General features: G+C 39.3%; 1 protein-coding gene and 1 pseudogene across 1 annotated transcript in view; one reads left to right on the top strand and one right to left on the bottom strand.

The window, feature by feature from the left end:
- Positions 1 to 18,270, top strand: part of LOC100386064 (transport and Golgi organization protein 1 homolog) — a 51,800-nt gene that overhangs the window by 12,786 nt on the left and 20,744 nt on the right. The window contains 4 exon segments of the mRNA XM_054248203.2: positions 452 to 613; positions 1,420 to 1,437; positions 1,440 to 1,564; positions 16,057 to 16,188. Of these exon segments, the coding sequence (XP_054104178.2) occupies positions 452 to 613; positions 1,420 to 1,437; positions 1,440 to 1,564; positions 16,057 to 16,188 (437 nt within the window).
- On the bottom strand, positions 11,316 to 15,352 carry LOC108589102 (prefoldin subunit 5 pseudogene; annotated as a pseudogene).

The raw sequence follows: 18,270 nt of genomic DNA, 5'->3' as shown, positions 1-18,270 counted from the left end.
ATCCAAAAGACATTTCAGCAAGCTGCCCTGCCATGGAATGTCCCTGTCTGTACTAGTTCAGTGAGAAAAAGCATGCTTGTGTGTGCAAGAGTTCAGTTACTTCTCTGCAGAAGAGAGGTTTCACATTTCTGCTCTTAAGTGGAATTCTCTTTGCACATTTATTTGTGTGGGCATAGGTGAGTTTGCCAAGGAAAGAAGTTACTAAAGTCTCTACCATAAATATAATTATTTATGAAATACTCCTCTGTAGATTTTATTACGTAGATTAGTCATCCTTTAAATGGAATAAAAGAAACGGAAATTCTTATTTCCCTGCCCAGTTGTGCTCCATGGGATGCCTGTGCATGGAGGGCAATGTTGAGGTGCCCTGGAGCTGGTATGGTCAGTGGGATTAGCCAAACATGTAGTGTCATCAAGCTGTGCTAGCCCAGTGCATTCTTCTCACCTGTAGAGATGCAACCACTGCATGAAGATAACGTGTCACAAGAGAACACAACAGAACTGAACGTGCAGGTTCCTGAAGAGCCCACCTGCTTGGACCAACCTGTGATGAGGGACACTCGTGCCTCAGAAGTGTCCCCGAAGCCACATACTGAGAAAGACTTGGACCCAGGTAAAGCTTGCTAATTTTTTTCTATGAAGTGGAGACATCATAAAGGACTTCTAGGAGATTCATTGTCAGAGGTAGTAGCTAGAGACATGTTAAACTCAAAGGAAAAGCGGATCCCAGAGCTAACTGAGAGAAAAGCAGGCGTTAAGACAGACGGAGATCAAAAATAGGAAAGACACCAGAGACTGTAACTAACCTACAAACCAGTGTTTGGCTGTCACTATCTTGTGTAAATTATTTCAATCTAAAATATTATTATTCAAAGGCCTTATGCTCTAAAACAGTAGTTTTCAACCAGACCGACAGCATCAGAAACTCTGGGGGTGGTACCAGCAGTCTGTGTTTGACAAAATACTGATTGATTATCCCTCCAGGAAAGACTGACCTGATACAAATTAGCAGTGGTTGGAGAACCACTGCTCTAAAACTCACAAATTCTGTTTTCCTTCTACTCTACCCACTCTCTTTCCAAATAGAGTACCGTGCAATGCAGTTCTTTTTTTTTTTTTTTGATTTGCTATCTGGACATGGTAAATAAAACTTCTTAAAATACAGTGAAGGGGACCAGGTATGTTTATACCCATAAGCTTATAGGAGACAGTACGGACATTGAAGTGTGTAATAGTCCAGGGCAGACTGACACGAAGAGTATTTCACCATAGTGCTCGGGCAACATCAGGTGAGAGATGGGAAAGTTTACTTTCCAGGCACAGTGCCTAACATTTAGTTGATACTTGATAAGTATTTTTTTAAAACGAGAAACAATTCTTATTCTAAAGCACAGAATATCTTTTTCCTCCCAGTTCTAGGGCCCATTACAACAGAAGACCCTCTACGGATGGTGTTGAAGCAAACAAGCAACTGGAGATGGTTGCCGAAGAGCCAGCAAGCGTCCCACCCTTGGAAAACACAATCCTTCTAATCTGTTCATTCACGTTTTATTTAACTAAGTTGGTAAGTTTGACACATAGGGCTTTTTCTTTTTTTTTTTTTTTAAGCTAAAATGTTGATTATTAGTTTCTAAGTTGATTTTGAGCATGAGGTGAATGACTTAAAATGTGTTTATGAAGATGACTCCTGATTCTGTGTTTATGAAGAGAGATCCTGAAATGAGCCGCAAGTGTGTGGCTTTAATAGGGACTTAGTTCAGCACATGAGCAGGCTTTACTACATGCCCGAGCTGGGCACAGGCACATCTGTCAAATGCGGTTCTTCTCTTCAGGATCCTTTCAGTCTAGCCAGGAGAGAAAGACATTCACTTGAAATGTACTATGATAATGAGCAGGAAGAGAAGTATTTACCTGATGGTAGCACAATCTATGGCATAAATTGGTTCACTGTGGTGGGAGAGTGATATGAAAGGCAAGAATTTTGCTGAGAGATGCTTTAAGCACAGTCGAAAGACAGATGGGAGCTTGACTTGGAGTTGCCAAGTAGAAGGGCTGGAGAGGGAGATGGGCAGGGGGGCGGGCACCATGCAGTCAGGCAGAAAAAATAACACATTCAGAGAAGTGAAGGCCTGAAGGAAAGGTTATTTGGGGAAGCCAGGGATGCGTGAATAGTTGGTGTTAATTCTTTTTTTCTTTTTTTTTGAGACAGGGTTTTGTTCTGTCGTCCAGGTTGGAGTGCAATGATGTGATCTCAGCTCACTGCAATCTCTGCCTCCTGGGCTCAAGTGATCCTCCTGCCTCAGTCCACTTAGTGGCTGGGATCACAAGTGTGCACCACCATGCCTGGCTTTTTTTTTTTTTTTTTTTTTTTTGTATTTTTAGTAGAGGTGTGGTTCCGCAATGTTGCCCAGGCTTGTCTCAAAGTCCTTAGCCCATGGGAGCTGTCCACCATGATCTCCCAAAGTGCTGGGATTACAGGCGTGAGCCACTATTCTTGACCAGTTGGTGCTGTTAAAGTGTGGAGTTAAGATTAGCTGGGCATGGTGATGTGCACCTGTAATTCCGGCTACTTGGGAGGCTGAGGCAGGGGAATTGCTTGAGCCCAGGAGGCAGAGGATGCAGTTAGTGGAGATTGTGCCACCACGCTCCAGCCTGGACAACAGAGCAAGACCCTGTCTCAGAAAAAATACAAATTAAAAAGTATGGAGCTAAGAGGGGGAAGGTCTGCTGGAGGGACACAGGAGAAGTCAGAAAATTGTGTGCCATGGTGAGTGGTCAGATCATTGTTGGCAGAGGTCCTTGGAAGATTTTAAGCAGGAAAGGGGTTGTCAGGTCTGTTTCTTAGAAAGAGTCACTTATGGCAGAATACTTATTCAAATCTTTCTAAGAGAGCCATGCTTGAAATAAGACATTTAATGTCTGGAAGCTTATCTAGGCTTTTTAGGACTTAGCTCCCCCTTGTTGGTACTTGCTGAAATTAGACTTTTTTCTCTCGGTGAGTTAGAGGAATAAGCAAGCTCTCGAAGTTGCTTCGAGAGGCCAGGTTGCCCTTAGAGCTACAGAGAAAGTATGCTCCTCACCAAAGCAGTTTCTTCTAGGTCCTGTTATTTCAAGACTCAAATAGGAAAGAGGGTTTTTGTTGTTTTTCTGTTAAAATGCATGGGTTTCAAGCCAGGATGATTTGCTTTCAAATCCTAAAGCCATTACTTAGATGTTTAGGGCAAATTACTAAACTTTGAACCTGAACTTTCTCATGTGAAAAATGTAGATAATACCTACTCCAATTGTTGGTACGAATTAAATGATTTAATAATGCAAAATGTCTGATATAGCATCTGGCATTTTAAGATCTTATACCTCACCCAATTCTCATTTGGATGGTCAGAGGGCATATAAAGACATTGAATACCTGGGGATTTCAGGAGAAAGACCGCCAGAATGGAAAACAAGTAGGAGAACCAAACCGTTTTTCAGTATTCTCCATGGTCATGGTGGTGAAGATGTGTATTATCTGTGCAGTTGGGTAATGAAATTTTCAGTGATTAAGACCATCTCAGAATTCAGAATTTGGTTTTCAGAATGAAATTATCACTTGAAAAGTTTAATAACCCCCAGTTGTGGAAGGAGTTCTTTATTCATTGTATTTCTACATAGCCACAGAGCGCTCTTCTAGGCCTGGGTTGGGGGGATGGGAGTGGTGTGGGATACGATCTGTGATTAGGGACTAACAAGGAAAGACAGACATGAATGGCGAGAAGGGCGCAGGGTTATAACTTGCTGACAAAAGAGGATTTTGAGAGGGATTGTCAAAAGAGGATTTTGATGGCTAAATAAATATATATCAGAAATTGCTAGGCATAAAAGATTCTAAGAGATATAAAGTGCAATTCCGACTTTGAAAGGCTTAAGAAAAGGTTTACCAAATATATGTGAAAATTGGAGAAAATGGAAGATATATAAAATATGTGAAGTATCAAGTAGTTTATAATATAATTATTTGATGGGGTTGGGGAGTCATGGGGTGCTGACTTTATTGGGAAAATTACACCAGAGGTCAGACTCATAGATCAATAGTTGATTAATAGTTAGTGGAATTTTAGGGTTGAAAGAGACCTTAGAGGCCTACTAGTCTAACTTCTCAGTAATCGTAGCAATTCCCCTTTTTTTTTCTACAATGGGGTCTCACTCTGTTACCTAGGCTGAAGTGCAATAGTGTGATCGTGACTCACTGCATTCTCCACCTCCCTGAGCACAGGTGGTCCTTCTACCTCAGCCTCCTGAGTAGCTGGGACTGTAGATGTGCGCTACCACTCATAGCTAATTTTTAGTGTTTTTTTGTACAGACAGGGTTTTGCCATGTTTCTCAGTCTGGTCTCAAAATCCCGGGCTCAAGTAATTTGCCCGCCTCAGCCTCCCCAAGTGTTGGGATTACAGACGTGAGCCACCATGCCTGGCAAGTTATTCTTATTGATGATCGATTTCTCCCATTTTTGAATGGACGCCTGTTCAGCTTGTTCCTGGGCCCATTTGACACCCCTAGTGGTCATTGCTACTTTCCATGCTTTCTGTTAATAGTATGACAAGATGTTCCAAGCACATCTTGTACATTTCCTGCCCAAATCTTGAAGGAACTATTTCTCCAAAGAATTTTGGGTCCTTTTAATGAGAGACACTATTTAGAGATTACATTCTAGGTACTAAGATTGCTTATTGCTTATGAGTTAGCCGTGACTTCTAGGACTTTTCAGAAAACAAAGCTAGGAAGTATGTGATGGTTTTTTATGTGAATATTCATTATAATGTCATATGGATAATTCCAGTAGAAAGTAAGGATGCTAGACAAACTTTTCTCACTTCATCAATCTTAAATTTGTATCTTGTTTCTTCAGTGTTGGAAATTTCAGTTTCACAGCAACATAGTGTTTTCATTTTACAGTATTCATACAACAGTATTAAAAACACAAACACTAACACTGCCACCAATAATATGTTACTGAAAATATCTTAATTTTTTGCAGTCTTTGTCTTTAAGCTAAATCCCACTAGGCTGTGTTTGAACTAATTCCTTTCTGTGTCCTTCCACCAAGTCAATACATGGGTTAATTTATTTTTTGTTTCAATTTTTAGGGATGGCCCTTTAAGATATTTTTGTTTTACAATTATCTAACACAGGGGTGTCCAATCTTTTGGCTTCCCTGGGCCACATTAGAAGAAGGAGAATTGCCTTGAGCCACACATAAAATACACTAACTGATGAGCTTAAAAAAAAAAAACTCATACTGTTTTATAAAGGTTTATGAATTTGCCTCAGGCTGCATTCAAAGCTGTCCTGGGCTTCATGTGGCCTGTGGGCTGTAGATTGGACAAGCTTGATCTAACATATTTACAAGATCCAAAGTCAATTTGTAAAACAAGATCTGTTTGGAGAACTCTAGCTTTTGTTTCAGTTCCATCCACCCTGTCATTTTCCTCCTCTATAAGAAACTTTATTTTGTTATTTCTCCTACCATTAAGAAATAAGCAAATGATTTGCACATCCATTCATGATGGCTTTATGGGGTCAACTTTACCCTCCCAACTGAAACAATTAAAAAAAATACATAAAATAAATGAAACAATATTTTTCAAGACATTGAACATCAGGCAACAAAGGACAGTAAGTCTTGAAAGAGAAGGAATATACACCAGGAGCTTTCCGGTTGTCCCAGATCACTCCATCAAGAGAGTTCCCAGGCCATGACACAGAAAGAGAGAACCCAAGTGGAGCCCAGTGGACACCTGAGTTGAGGAGATGGTACTGGGAATCCAAAGAGACCCAGGTAGCTAGAGTTCACAGGCCTGAGTAGCAAGAAGAGAGAGCTATGCAGAGAGAGAACTCTGGGAGTCTGTGAAGGGTCCCCTGAGAGTATTCAGTGGAATACTGATTGGCACATGAGTGTAACAGAACTACTCACAGTCAACAGAAATCATCTAAGTGATCAGAGGGAATGGTTTTTGACACAGAGCTAGAAGTAGTGCTTGGGAAACCTAATAATTTTGGAGAGATCCAGAGTACTCAGAAGGGTCTTGCCTCTGACTAAATGCTACTAATGTCTTGCTTGACAAATCTTAAGACTGAAAACCAAACTGTTTCCAAGTAACTGAATTACATCCTAGTGCAAAGCTCAAGGATATGTGTTCATGAGCATGACATCCATTCAAAGATTATCAGGCATGCAAAGAAGCAAGAAAATATAAACCAGGATGAGGAGAAAAATCAACCATCAAAGCCAACCAAGAACTGCCAGAGATGTTAGATTTAGGCAAGGGTATTAAATCAGTAACTTCCTGTACTTCAGGTGTTTAAAAAGTAAGGAGAGACAGCTAGGCGCGGTGGCTCACACCTGTAATCCCAGCACTTTGGGGGGCTGAGGAGGGCAAATCATGAGGTCAGGAGTTCAAGATCAGCCTGGCCAATGGTGAAACCCTATCTCTACTAAAAATACAAAAATTAGCCGAGTGTGGTGGTGGGCACCTGTAATCCCAGCTACATGGGAGGCTGAGGCAGGAAAATAGGTTGAACCCAGGAGGCTCAGGTTGCAGTAAGCTGAGATTACAGCAATGCACTCCAGCCTAGGCGACAGAGTGAGACTCTATCTCAAAAAAAAAAAAAAAAAAAAAAAAAAAAATATATATATATATATATATATATATATATATATATATATATATATAAAAAGAGGGAAATGAAAGATTTGTTTTTTTAAAAAGACCAAAATCAGATTTCTGGAGATGAAAACTACATGGTGTCTGAGATGATAAATGCACTGGAAGGTATTCATGCCAGAGTTGTCATTGTAGATGAAAAGATGAGTGAACTAGAAGATATAGCAATAGAAACTATCCCCAATGAAACAAAATGGGAAAAAGACCCCAAGAAAAATGAACACAGCATCAGTGAGCTATGGGACACTGTTAGGCAGCCTAATAGATGTGTAACTGGAATCTCTGTAGAAGAGGGGAAGAAAGGTGTTTGGAAAAATATTTGAAGAAATAATGGCTGAAATTTTTCCAAAATTTATGAACTCTAAAGCCACAGATCCAAGAAGCTAAGTGAAACACACAGCACAAGAAGCATGAAGAATGCCGCTCCAAGGTCTATCATAATCAAATTGCTCAAAACAGGTGATAAAGAGCAGTCTTAAAAGCAGCCAGGGCCAGGCACAGTGGCTCACGCCTGTAATTCCAGCACTTTGGGAGGCCAAGGAGGGCAAATCACGAGGTCAGAAGTTCGAGGCCAGCCTTGCCAACACAGTGAAACCCTATCTCTACTAAAAATACAAAAATTAGCCAGATGTGGTGGCGTGTGCCTGTAGTCCCAGCCACTCGGGAGGCTGAGGTGGCAGAATCACTTGAATCTGAGAGGCGGAGGTGTCAGTGAGCTGAGACTGTACCACTGCACTCCAGCCTGCAGAGTGAAACTCCATCTCAAAAAAAAAAAAAAAAAAAAGACATTTTCCATAGAGAGAGAGGAAGCATGACACAAATGACATTAGACTTCAATAATAAGGCATGAGAGCATACAATTGAGTAATAGCTTTAATATACTTGAAGAGCAATATTGTTAACCTGCAACATCAAACTCAGCAAATATCTTTCAAAACCAAAGGTGAAATGAAGACCTTTTTCGACACTGACATACAAGAGCTGAAAGAATTCACCAGTATGTTTGCACCATAAGAAATGTTAAAGGAAGTCCTTTAGGCATATGGAAAATGACAACAGATGGAAATAATGGAACTACACAAAGGAGTGAAGAATGGCAGATGATAGAACAGTCCACACAGGAAGAGCATTTACCAAAGTAAACTATATTCTCAGCCATGAAACAAGTCTTGATGAATATAAAAGGATTCAAGTAGTATAAAGTGTGTTTTCTTCACAGTGTAATTAGGTTAGAAATCGATAATGGAAAGATCTGGAAAATCTCCAAATATTTGGAAACCAGATGACACACTTCTTTCTGAACATCTTATGAGTTTAAAAGGAAAAGGAGAAATTATTATTTTGAGATAAATGAAAATGAAAACAGGTGAGGTACAGGCTCATGCCTATCATCTTAGCACTTTGGAAGGCTGAGGCAGGAGGAACCCTTGGGCCCAGAACTTCGAGACCAGCCTGAACAACATATTGAAAGCCTATTTCTAACACACACACACACACACACGGTTAGGCATGGTGGCATGTGCCTGTAGTCCCAGCCACTCAGGAGGCTGAGGTGGGAGTATTGCTTGAGCCCAGAAAGTTGAGGCTGTAGTGAGCAGAGATTGCACCACTGCACTCCAGCCTGGGTGACAGAATGAGACCTTGTCTCAAGAAAAGAAAAAAATAAATAAAATGAAAACAAATATGTCGAATATGTACAGTGTCGCCAAAGCACTAGTGGGAAATGTATAGCACTACCTTTATTAGAAAAAAAAAGGTCTTAATAAGTGACTTTGTTTTCCACCATAAGAGACTAGAAAAAGAAGAGCAAACTAATCCTCAATTAAGCAGAAGAAAAGAAATAATGAAGACAAGAGCATAATTCAATGAAATAGAAAACAAAAGGAAGAGAGAAAATCATTGTAACCAAAACCTGTTCTTTGAGATTAATAGCCAGAGTGAACGGGGAAAGAAGGGATACAGATACCAATAGCAGCAATCAGGAAGACATCACCACAGATTCTTCAGATGTTAGAATGATAATAAGGGAATATTATGAGTAACTTATGTCAACTAATTTCACAGTTTAGATGAAGAAATTCTAAGACACAGACTGCAAAAGCTCTTTCAGGAAAACAGATAATCTTATGACTATTAAATAAATTGCACTTGGCTGGGTATGGTGGCTCATGCCTGTAATTCCAGCACTTTGGGAGGCCAAGGTAGGTAGATCATGAGGTCAGGAGTTTGAGACCAGCCTGACCAACATGGTGAAACCCCGTCTCTACTAAAAATACAAAAATTAGCCAGGCATGGTGGCACACACCTGTAATCCTAGCTACCCTGGAGGCTGAGGCAGGAGAATCGCTCAAACCAGGAGGCGGAGGTTGCAGTGAGCTGAGATCATGCCACTGCACTCTATCCTGAGCAACAGAGCGAGACTCCATTTCAAAAAGATAAATACATTGGATTTATAGCTATAAACCTTTCCACAAAGGAAGCCCCAGGCCCAGATGGATTCACTGCTGAATTGTATTAACCTTATCTGGAAGAAATAATGCGAATTCTACACAAACTCTTCTATTAAACTGAAGAGCAGAAAATAACTTCCCAAATCATTTATGAAGCTAATATCACCAGATATCCAAACAAGGCAAAGACAAGACAAATAAGAAGGAAAACCACAGACCAGTATCTCTCATAAACATTGGTAAAAAAATTCTAAACTTTAGCAAGTCAAATCCAACAATATATAAAAAGAAAATACTCTATGACCAAATAGGGTTTATAGCAAGAATACAGTTTATTTAACATTTGAAAATCAGCGTAAAATTAACAGTAATGACAAACTTTAAAAAGACAATCCATATGTTCAGTTCAATAAACGCAGAAAAACCCCTTTGAAAAAAATCTAAAATTGATTATTATGTAATTTAAAAAACAATAAATATATCAACAAAGTAGGAATGGAACTTAAATCACTTTTATGAAAAACTGAAAATGAGCATGATACTTTGTAGTTAATGATTGTTTTCCCCCAATATCCAGAAGTGAAATGAGTGTCTACTCTCATTACATCTGTTCAACATGGTAAGGCAGCAGCCAGTGCACTAAGGCAAGAAAAAGAAATAGAATGCATCCAGATTGGGAAAGAAGTAAAATTGTCTTTTTTTGCAGTCAACATGCATAAAATCCGGTGGGATGTAGAAAACATTCTAGATGTACTAAGTTTAGTAAGGTTGCTTGATAAAAATTTACATCTAAAAGCAATTGTATTTACATATACTAGCAATGAACAATTGGAAGTTGAAATTAAATTCCATATACAATAGTATCAAAAATATGAAGTACTTATGGTTAAATGTGGCAAAAAGTGTGTACGACATATGCATTGAAAATGGTACAATATTGCTGATAGAAATTGAAGAAGACCTAACTACATGGAGAGACATACCTTGTTTGCGAGTCAGAAGACTATATTGTTAAGCTCCCCAGTTTGATCACTAACATCAACATAACCCCAATTAAAATCTCAGAAGGATTTTTTTAAAATGACAAACTAATTCTGCAATTCAGGGAACCTAGAATAGCCCAAACATCATGTAATTTCAAGACTTATTATAAAGCTCTAGCAATTAGGACAGTAGATGAATAGGCCATTGGAACAAAATAGAAAATCCAGAAATAGATTTATACGTGTGTGACAGTAGACTTCTGACAAAGCTGCAAAGACATTTAAATGGAGAAAGGAAAGTCTTTTCAACAAATGGTACCAAAACTATTTAATACTTATAAGCAAAAAATTGAGCCTTACCTCACATCGTGTACATAAATTAACACAAAGCAGGTTGTAGACTTAAATGGAAAACCTAAAACTCTAAAACTTCAAGGAAAAATTAAGAGAAAAATTTTATTGAGCTTGGATTAGGCAAATATTTCTTACCGTTGACATCAAAAGTATAATTCATAAAGGAGAAATTTGATAATTTGGAGTTAATCAAAATAAAAAGATATCTTCAAAATACACTTACACAAACTACACACTGGGAAAGAGTTACTGCAAAGTATGTATCTGATAAAAGATTTGTATTCAGAATACATAAAGAACTCTAAAAATTCATCTAAAGTGTAACCCAGTGAAATAATACTTTACCAAGGAAGATGTACTGATACAAGTAGGCACACTAAAACATATTCAGCATAATTATCAGGGAAACATCAATTCAAACCACAATGAGTTACCACTACACACTTAATATAATGGCTAAAATTTTCAAAACTGATTATACCATGTGTTGGAGAAGATATGAAGGAACAGGAAGTATCATACACTGCTCTGGTGGGGATAGCTGTATGAAGTGGTACAGCTATGTTGGAAAACAGCTTGTCAGCTTCTTAAGAAGTAAACCTATACTGGTCATATGATCTAGCCATTCGTCTCCTAAACATTTACCCAAGAGACATTACCAGAGTGAAAATAAATTATACATGCATAGAAAGACTTGTAGATCAATTTTTTGACAGTTTATTTTGGCACATTTATTGGCATTAAACATAAGACCCTTTCCTTCACTGGCATCAGGAAGCCACACCCAAAGGATGTCCCTCTGCTCCATTTCTGCAACAAACTCTCAGGCCATAGCAGTATCCTGAGCTGCCCCCAGGGCTCTGAGCTGCTGAATCTTCTGGCTCATCATTTCCATGACAGCCTGTTTCATGGCATGCTTCTCCCGGAGAGCTGGCTGAATTTTCTCCATCTGGTTGGTTAGGAAGTCTGTCTTCCTCTTAAAGAAGTCCTTGGCATCTTCAGCTATCTTCTCTACATGGTACACAGTTCCCACATCGATGAGCACATGTTCCACATCATGCAGCTTCTCAGGGACATACATAGAACTTGTCAGTGGGATGAGTAATTCTCTTCCCTCATTGCTCTTAGTCAGCATGTTTAGTCTTTGGCTTCTACATACTTGGTCTGTACAACCTTGGGCTGAGCAGTGGACATGGACAAGAATTCCACTTCCTGGTCCAGCTGGTTCTTGAGCATTTCTAGCTGCAGCAGATTTATTGCCGTGATAGTCTTGGCAGTTTTACTTATAAAAGCCTAAAACTGGAAAAAAAAAAAAAAAAAAAAAAAAGAAGTATCCATCCACAGGTGACAGGTAAACAGATTGTGGTACATTCATGCAATGAAATACTACTCCGCAATAGAAACAAATGAACCATCATAGATACGTGTAGCAATGTGGGTGAATCTCAAATTATGTTGAATGAGAGAAGCTAGAGAAAATAATAATCATGCATTATTACATACATATCCAACTTTACGAAATGCAAACTAATCTACTATAACAGAAATTCTGCTTGGGGAGCAGAGAAGGGTGGAAAGGAGCAGGAGATTACAAAGGGAATAAGGAGACTTTGGGAGGTTCACTATGTTGATTGCAATGATGGTTTCACAGGTGTGTTCATATGCCAAAATGATCAAACCGTGCACTTTAAATACACATAACTTACTGAATGTCATACTTCCTTCAAAGCTGTAAAGAAAACATCCTTACTTTCTTAGATAAATGTCCACTTTTATTCAACTTGAAGATAGGCCTCTACTTTACCTTTTAAAAAAATTTAATTCTGACACCATACCCTAGCAGTATATAAAATTATTTTCTTTTATAGCTTCACAGTATACTTCATTGTATTCAATATGTCTTTCATTGATGACCATTTTGGTTGTTTCCAGTCTTTTGTTGTAAGTAATGCTCTAATAATATAGTTTTGTGCATATATTTTTTCCAGCATTTGTTGTTAGATCCCCAGTATCTTTTAGATCTTTAGAAGTGGGATTGTTGAGTCAGTAGGCAAATAAACTAGTTATTTTGGGAGACATTGCCAAATCATAGGGGTTGTATGATTTTATATAAAAATCAGCAGAGAATGAGAGTGCCTGCTTCTTCCACATTCTCTCACCTACAGAGTGTGTTGTCAAATGTTTGGATCTTGCCAAGATAAGTGAGAAATCATATTTCATTGTAAGGTTCAATTTGCATTTCTTTTATTATGAGAGAGTCAGAGCATGTTTCTATGTGTTTTTTAATTATTTGCATTTCTTTTCATGGGATCTGCTCATTTCCTCAGCCCATTTTTCTCTAGGTTTGTTAGCCACCATCTTCTTATTTATAAAGCACTTTATATTTTAGGAATATTAATCCTTCAAAATATGTTACAAATATTTTTTCTTAGGTTATCATTGCCAACTCTGCTTATTTTGCAATTTTTGTGGATTGGGGTTGGGCAAGTTTTTTTGTTTTTCTGTAATCAAATTTACAAATCTTTTCCTTTGTTGCTTTTGGATTCTGATACATAATTAGGAAGGTCTTCCCCACTCACATAATACATAGAGACATTCACACAATATTTTCTACTACTTGTTTTCATTTTTTGCATTCAGGTTTCTGATACACTTGGAATTTATGAATGCTAAGAAAAAGATCCAATTTTATCATTTTCCATATTGTTATCTAGATATGTAATACCACTTATTAGAAACTCTGGTTTTTCCCAGCTGACTTGCTGTATCCCAAATTTCCAGGGCAGTTGGGTCTATTTCTGGATTTTTTATTCTCCCCTGTGATCTGTCTGCATTCTTGGGCCAGTACCATTCTGTGATTATAGATCCCACTCTCCTCTCACATTGCACCCTTCATTTCTCTTCTTTCTCAGGGTTTTACTGTTTCTTCTTGCTTGGTTGTTCCTCTCAGCTGACTTTAGGCTTTTTTTGTTTTGTTTTGAGACGGAGTCTTGATCTGTTGCCAGGTTGGAGGTCAGTGACTTGATTTTGGCTCACTGTAACCTCCGCCTCTTGGGTTCAAATGATTCTCCTGCCTCAGCCTCCCGAGTAGCTGGGACCACAGGCGTGCGCCACCATGCCAAGCTAATTTTTGTATTTTTAGTAGAGATGGGGTTTCACCATGTTAGTCAGGATGGTCTCCATCTCTTGACCTCGTGATCCGCCCACCTCAGCCTCCCAAAATGATGGGATTGCAGGCGTGAACCACCGTGCCTGGCCAAAGATAGACCTTTAAAGGTCTAAGAATGGTTATCTTTATCTACAGATATCATCTGTTTCCCCTACATATCAAATGCCCCCAGTTTCTTTAACTTTTGGAATGTGATTTCCATACTATTCATTATCCTTGTCCTTTTCCACAAGCCATATAACCTTAAGATGTGGCCAGCCACTTCTTGTCCCAGCTTCTCAGATGGCTTGAGTCCCAGAGTTCGAGTCCAGCTTGGGCAACATAGGGAAACTCCCTCCTCTTCCCCACAGCCACTGTCCAAAATAAAAAGTGGGACCCATAACTGAACCCATGTGCATGCGGGGGAGGTGACACGATGACATGACTCCTGGGTAAGGCTTTTTAATAGTGTCAGCAAGAATGTAAGAGAGCGTGTGCAATGGAGGCCTGGAGGCGGAACAGTAAGCAGAGGACTGAGTGGGAAGGGCAGAAAGACCGCGCAGGGCAATGGCACCACATCTGAGTGGTGGTCCTTTCACGCTGTGACAGGAAGGGCCAGCTCCGGGCTGGCACGAGAGGCCTGCCTTTCTCCCTTTACCCAGCTGCCGCCCACAATACTCCTCTGAGTCGCTCCCTGGCCTCCTCACTCCGGGATTTTTAAATTGCTGGTTCCTGGGGAGGGATAGCATGGGGAGCAATGCCAGATGCGGGTGAAGGGGAGGAAGGCAGCAAATCACACTGCCACGTGTGTACCTATGCAACTATCTTGCATGTTCTGCACATGTACCCCAAAACCTAAAATGCAATTTATAAAAAAAAAAAGTATTCATTGAATATTTACTTAATGAATAAATATTTGTCTTTGTAAAAAAAAGAAAAAAAAATCGCCGGTTTCTGGCGGAAGTGCCAGTCACCTCCGCCTCTGTTGACTTGGATTCTTTCCCTCCAGCTCTGTTTGCTCTTTTCCCCCTGCTCGCTCAGCAGTTGGTTCCGTCCACTCTAGCCCCGCCCCTACGGGCCGTCTCCTTTGGTGCGGTGACCTGTGCCAGGGGGCAGTGGCTGATGACGTGTTTTATGGGCGGCCTAAAGCGAAAGTGCCGGCAGCTGAAAGGCGAAGTTCAATCCCAGCATCCGCCCCCTTGAACTGGAGCCTTTCCGAAGGAGGAAGCTCTGAAACATAGGGGCCCACTGCCGTTCCGCAGGGAAGAACAGCTTGTGTTCAGCTGTTGTACACAATGGACTCAGTACCTGCCACTGTATCTTCTCTCCTGCCACCCCGGGGACCCGGAACTTCTGGGATCCCTGTCGCTGCTCTACGCAGCCTTCATAGCCAAGCTGCTGGAGGTGAGGGTACCCATTCCCAGGGAGGGACCCCACCTTTGGCAGGCGGGTGAACGAATTCTAAGCAGAGTGGGGGCATCCATTGTCTATGCAAAGGAGAAACGGAGTGTCAGATCCGAGGAAGGCAAGACGTTTTAAGCTGTTTAGGGAGTCAGGTGGAAGTGTGTTTGAGGTTTCGTCACTTTTGTTTTAATTGAGTACTTAACGAAATGACAGCACTTTATGTTCTGGTGTACAGTCATGATCAAAACACAGCCTACAGGTCTTTTCACTATAACCCCGGCACTATTGGGAGATAGGGCCAGTACCATAGTGTACTTGCAGAGGACCGTGAAACAGCATAGAGCAGACAGGTGTTTAATGTACTGTCTTCAAGGAAATATTTAGAATTAAGGCACTAAATTCAAAGCAGTTTATGTAGATCAATTATCAGTAGCTATCATAATTTACTCAGCATTTGTTCTTTGTTTATGTAAGAGTTGATTTAAGATTGTAAATCTTAGAGGAATAGCACTTCTTTGTGGTATTCATTATAATAATATTGGTTTTATTTTTAGCCATAAAAAGTTAATCACGTGTATATCTAAGGTTTTTTGTCTTTTGTGTTTTCTTAAGCAACAAAAACCAACTTATTCAAGAGAAAAGTATGATCCAGAGAGATTCTAGCCATGTTTTAGATAACATATTGTATCAGGGCCTATTGCAAACTAGAAATACATGCTCAACCTAAAGACATTTAGACTCATAATATTTTGAAAGGGCCTATTGCAAACTAGAAATACATGCTCAACCTAAGGACATTTAGACTCATAATATTTTGAAACACTACAAGCCAAACAATAAGTATAAGACTCCCAGTGTCCTATTTTTCTTGAAGCAGTGAGAGCTATGGAAGATATTTGAGGGGATAGGTATCTGACAGAGTTGTTTTAGAGTTTCTATGGATGAGTCTTTGTGACTGCTTTATGTTAAGTTTCTTTAAGGTTTCTCATTATTTCTAATATGCCGTTTTCAGCTAGTTTCTACATTGCCTGATGATGTTCAGCCTGGGCCTGATTTTTATGGACTGCCATGGAAACCTGTTCTTATCACTGCCTTCTTGGGAATTGCTTCAGTTGCTGTTGTCTTCTGGAGAACTATCCTTGTTGTGAGTAAATTAATGTATACTATATCTCATAGATTCCAGTATGGTTTTATAATCATAGCCCTTTTGTTTCTTTTTTAGTTACTAACAAGAACAGAAATTAACGCTTTTAATTCAAGCTAACCCTGTAAAATAATTTGGTGTAATTTTTGTCTTGGTAAATTGTCTTTTTTCTTTTTTGAGACAGAGTCTTGCTCTGTCCCCTAGGCAGCTCTTGGTTCACTGCAACCTCCGTCTCCTGGGTTCAAGCAATTCTCTGCCTCAGCCTCCTGAGTAGCTGGGATAATTGGCGCCCACCACCATTCCCAGCTAATTTTTTTTTTTTTCTTATTTTTAGTAGAGATGGGGTTTCACCATCTTGGCCAAGCTGGTCTTGAACTCCTGACCTTGTGATCCACCCGCCTCAGCCTCCCAAAGTGCTGGGATTACGGGTGTGAGTCACTACAATTGGCCCTTGTGTTTATAAATTCTTAAGTAAACAAGATAACATGTATAATCTGGATGGGAAAATTTCAATTTATATGTCCCTTATATCAAAATTTAAATAATAAGAATTAGTTGGGTCTTTATCTCAACTCAAAAAGGAAAAAAAAACAATTAGATAGGTTATATGTACACTGTTAGTAGAATTGGGAATTCTTAGAGCCGTCCTGAAAAGTAGTTTCATGATATGAGTCAGAAGTCTTAAAGATGGTTATCTCCTTTTATATTGTATTACTATCTATGTCTAGTAATCTATCCAAAAGAAATAACTAGTTGGCCGGGCACGATGGCTCGCACCTCTAATCTCAGCACTTTGGGAGTCCAAGGCATGCAGATCACTGAGTCGATGATTTTGAGACCAGCCTGGCCAACATGATGAAACTTCATCTTTACTAAAAATTAAAAAATTAGCTGGTGTCATGACACACGCCTGTAATTCCAGCTACTTGAGAGGCTGAGGCAGAGAATCACTTGAACCTGGGAGGCGGAGGCTGCAATGAGACCAGATGTGCTACTGCACTCCAGCCTAGGCCACAGAGTGAGACTCCATCTCCAAATGAATAAATAAATAAATAAATAAACTAATTAATTAAAAGAAATAACCAGTCATACATTAAATATCTTGCATGGCTGGGCCTGGTAGCTCATACCTGTAATCCTAGCATTTTGGGAGGCTGAGGCAGGTGGATCACATGAGGCTAGGCGTTTGAGACCAGCCTGGGCAACAAGATGAAACCCCATCTCTACCAAAAATACAAAAATTAGCTGGGTGTGGTGGCAGAAGCTTGTAATCCCAGCTACTCTGGAGGCTGAGGCAGGAGAATCGCTTGAACCGTGGAGGCAGATTGTGCCACTGCACTCCAGCCTGGACAACAGAGTGAGAATCTGTATCCAAAAAAAAGTTATAAATATCTTACATAAGAGCATTCAATGAACAGTATTAGAGTGAAAACTTTGCACAACCTACTGTGATTCACAGTAGGAAAATTGTTAAATTATTTTATGTTCATATAATGGGATATTAGTCTGCTTTATATAATTCAAAAACAGGAGCACAACAAATACTCACAATTTGACATGAAGTAGAAAAAAAGTAGAAACTAACCCTTTAAGGTGTAGATAAACTGTCATAAATATACACACAGAAAATAAATGCTGCAGGGAAATACAACAAAATGATAAAAATTCTTTTATCTAGATGAGGTAAGTTTTCAGTGTTTAAAAGATGTGTGTTTCTGATTTGATTATGTACTATTTTACTCAAAATATTTTTTATTTGGAAATACAGATTATATCATGTGCAAAGACACACCATTAAGTTTTTTTAATCTTTTAGTCTTCTGTGCAGAATTTATCTTTCAGACTTAAACATATGTACGTATAAGTGTATATACTCATACTTGTACATACTTATGATTATACTGTATTGCATTTAGCTTAACATATTTGGGAGAATATGTTATTTAACATAATTAGGAGAAGATTATTTTGTATAAATGAGCTTTGCAGGTATGAAAAGCTTTTGATTGAAATTTAACAGTTAAAATGGCCAAAATAATTGAATGCAAATCTTTCTAAAACTAAGTATTCTTCTTCTGCTTT

The sequence above is a fragment of the Callithrix jacchus genome, chromosome 19, assembly GCF_049354715.1.
Source record: "Callithrix jacchus isolate 240 chromosome 19, calJac240_pri, whole genome shotgun sequence".
NCBI lineage: Eukaryota > Metazoa > Chordata > Mammalia > Primates > Cebidae > Callithrix > Callithrix jacchus.
Note: the sequence above shows the minus strand (reverse complement) of the source record. Positions and strands in the feature narration are given on the sequence as shown.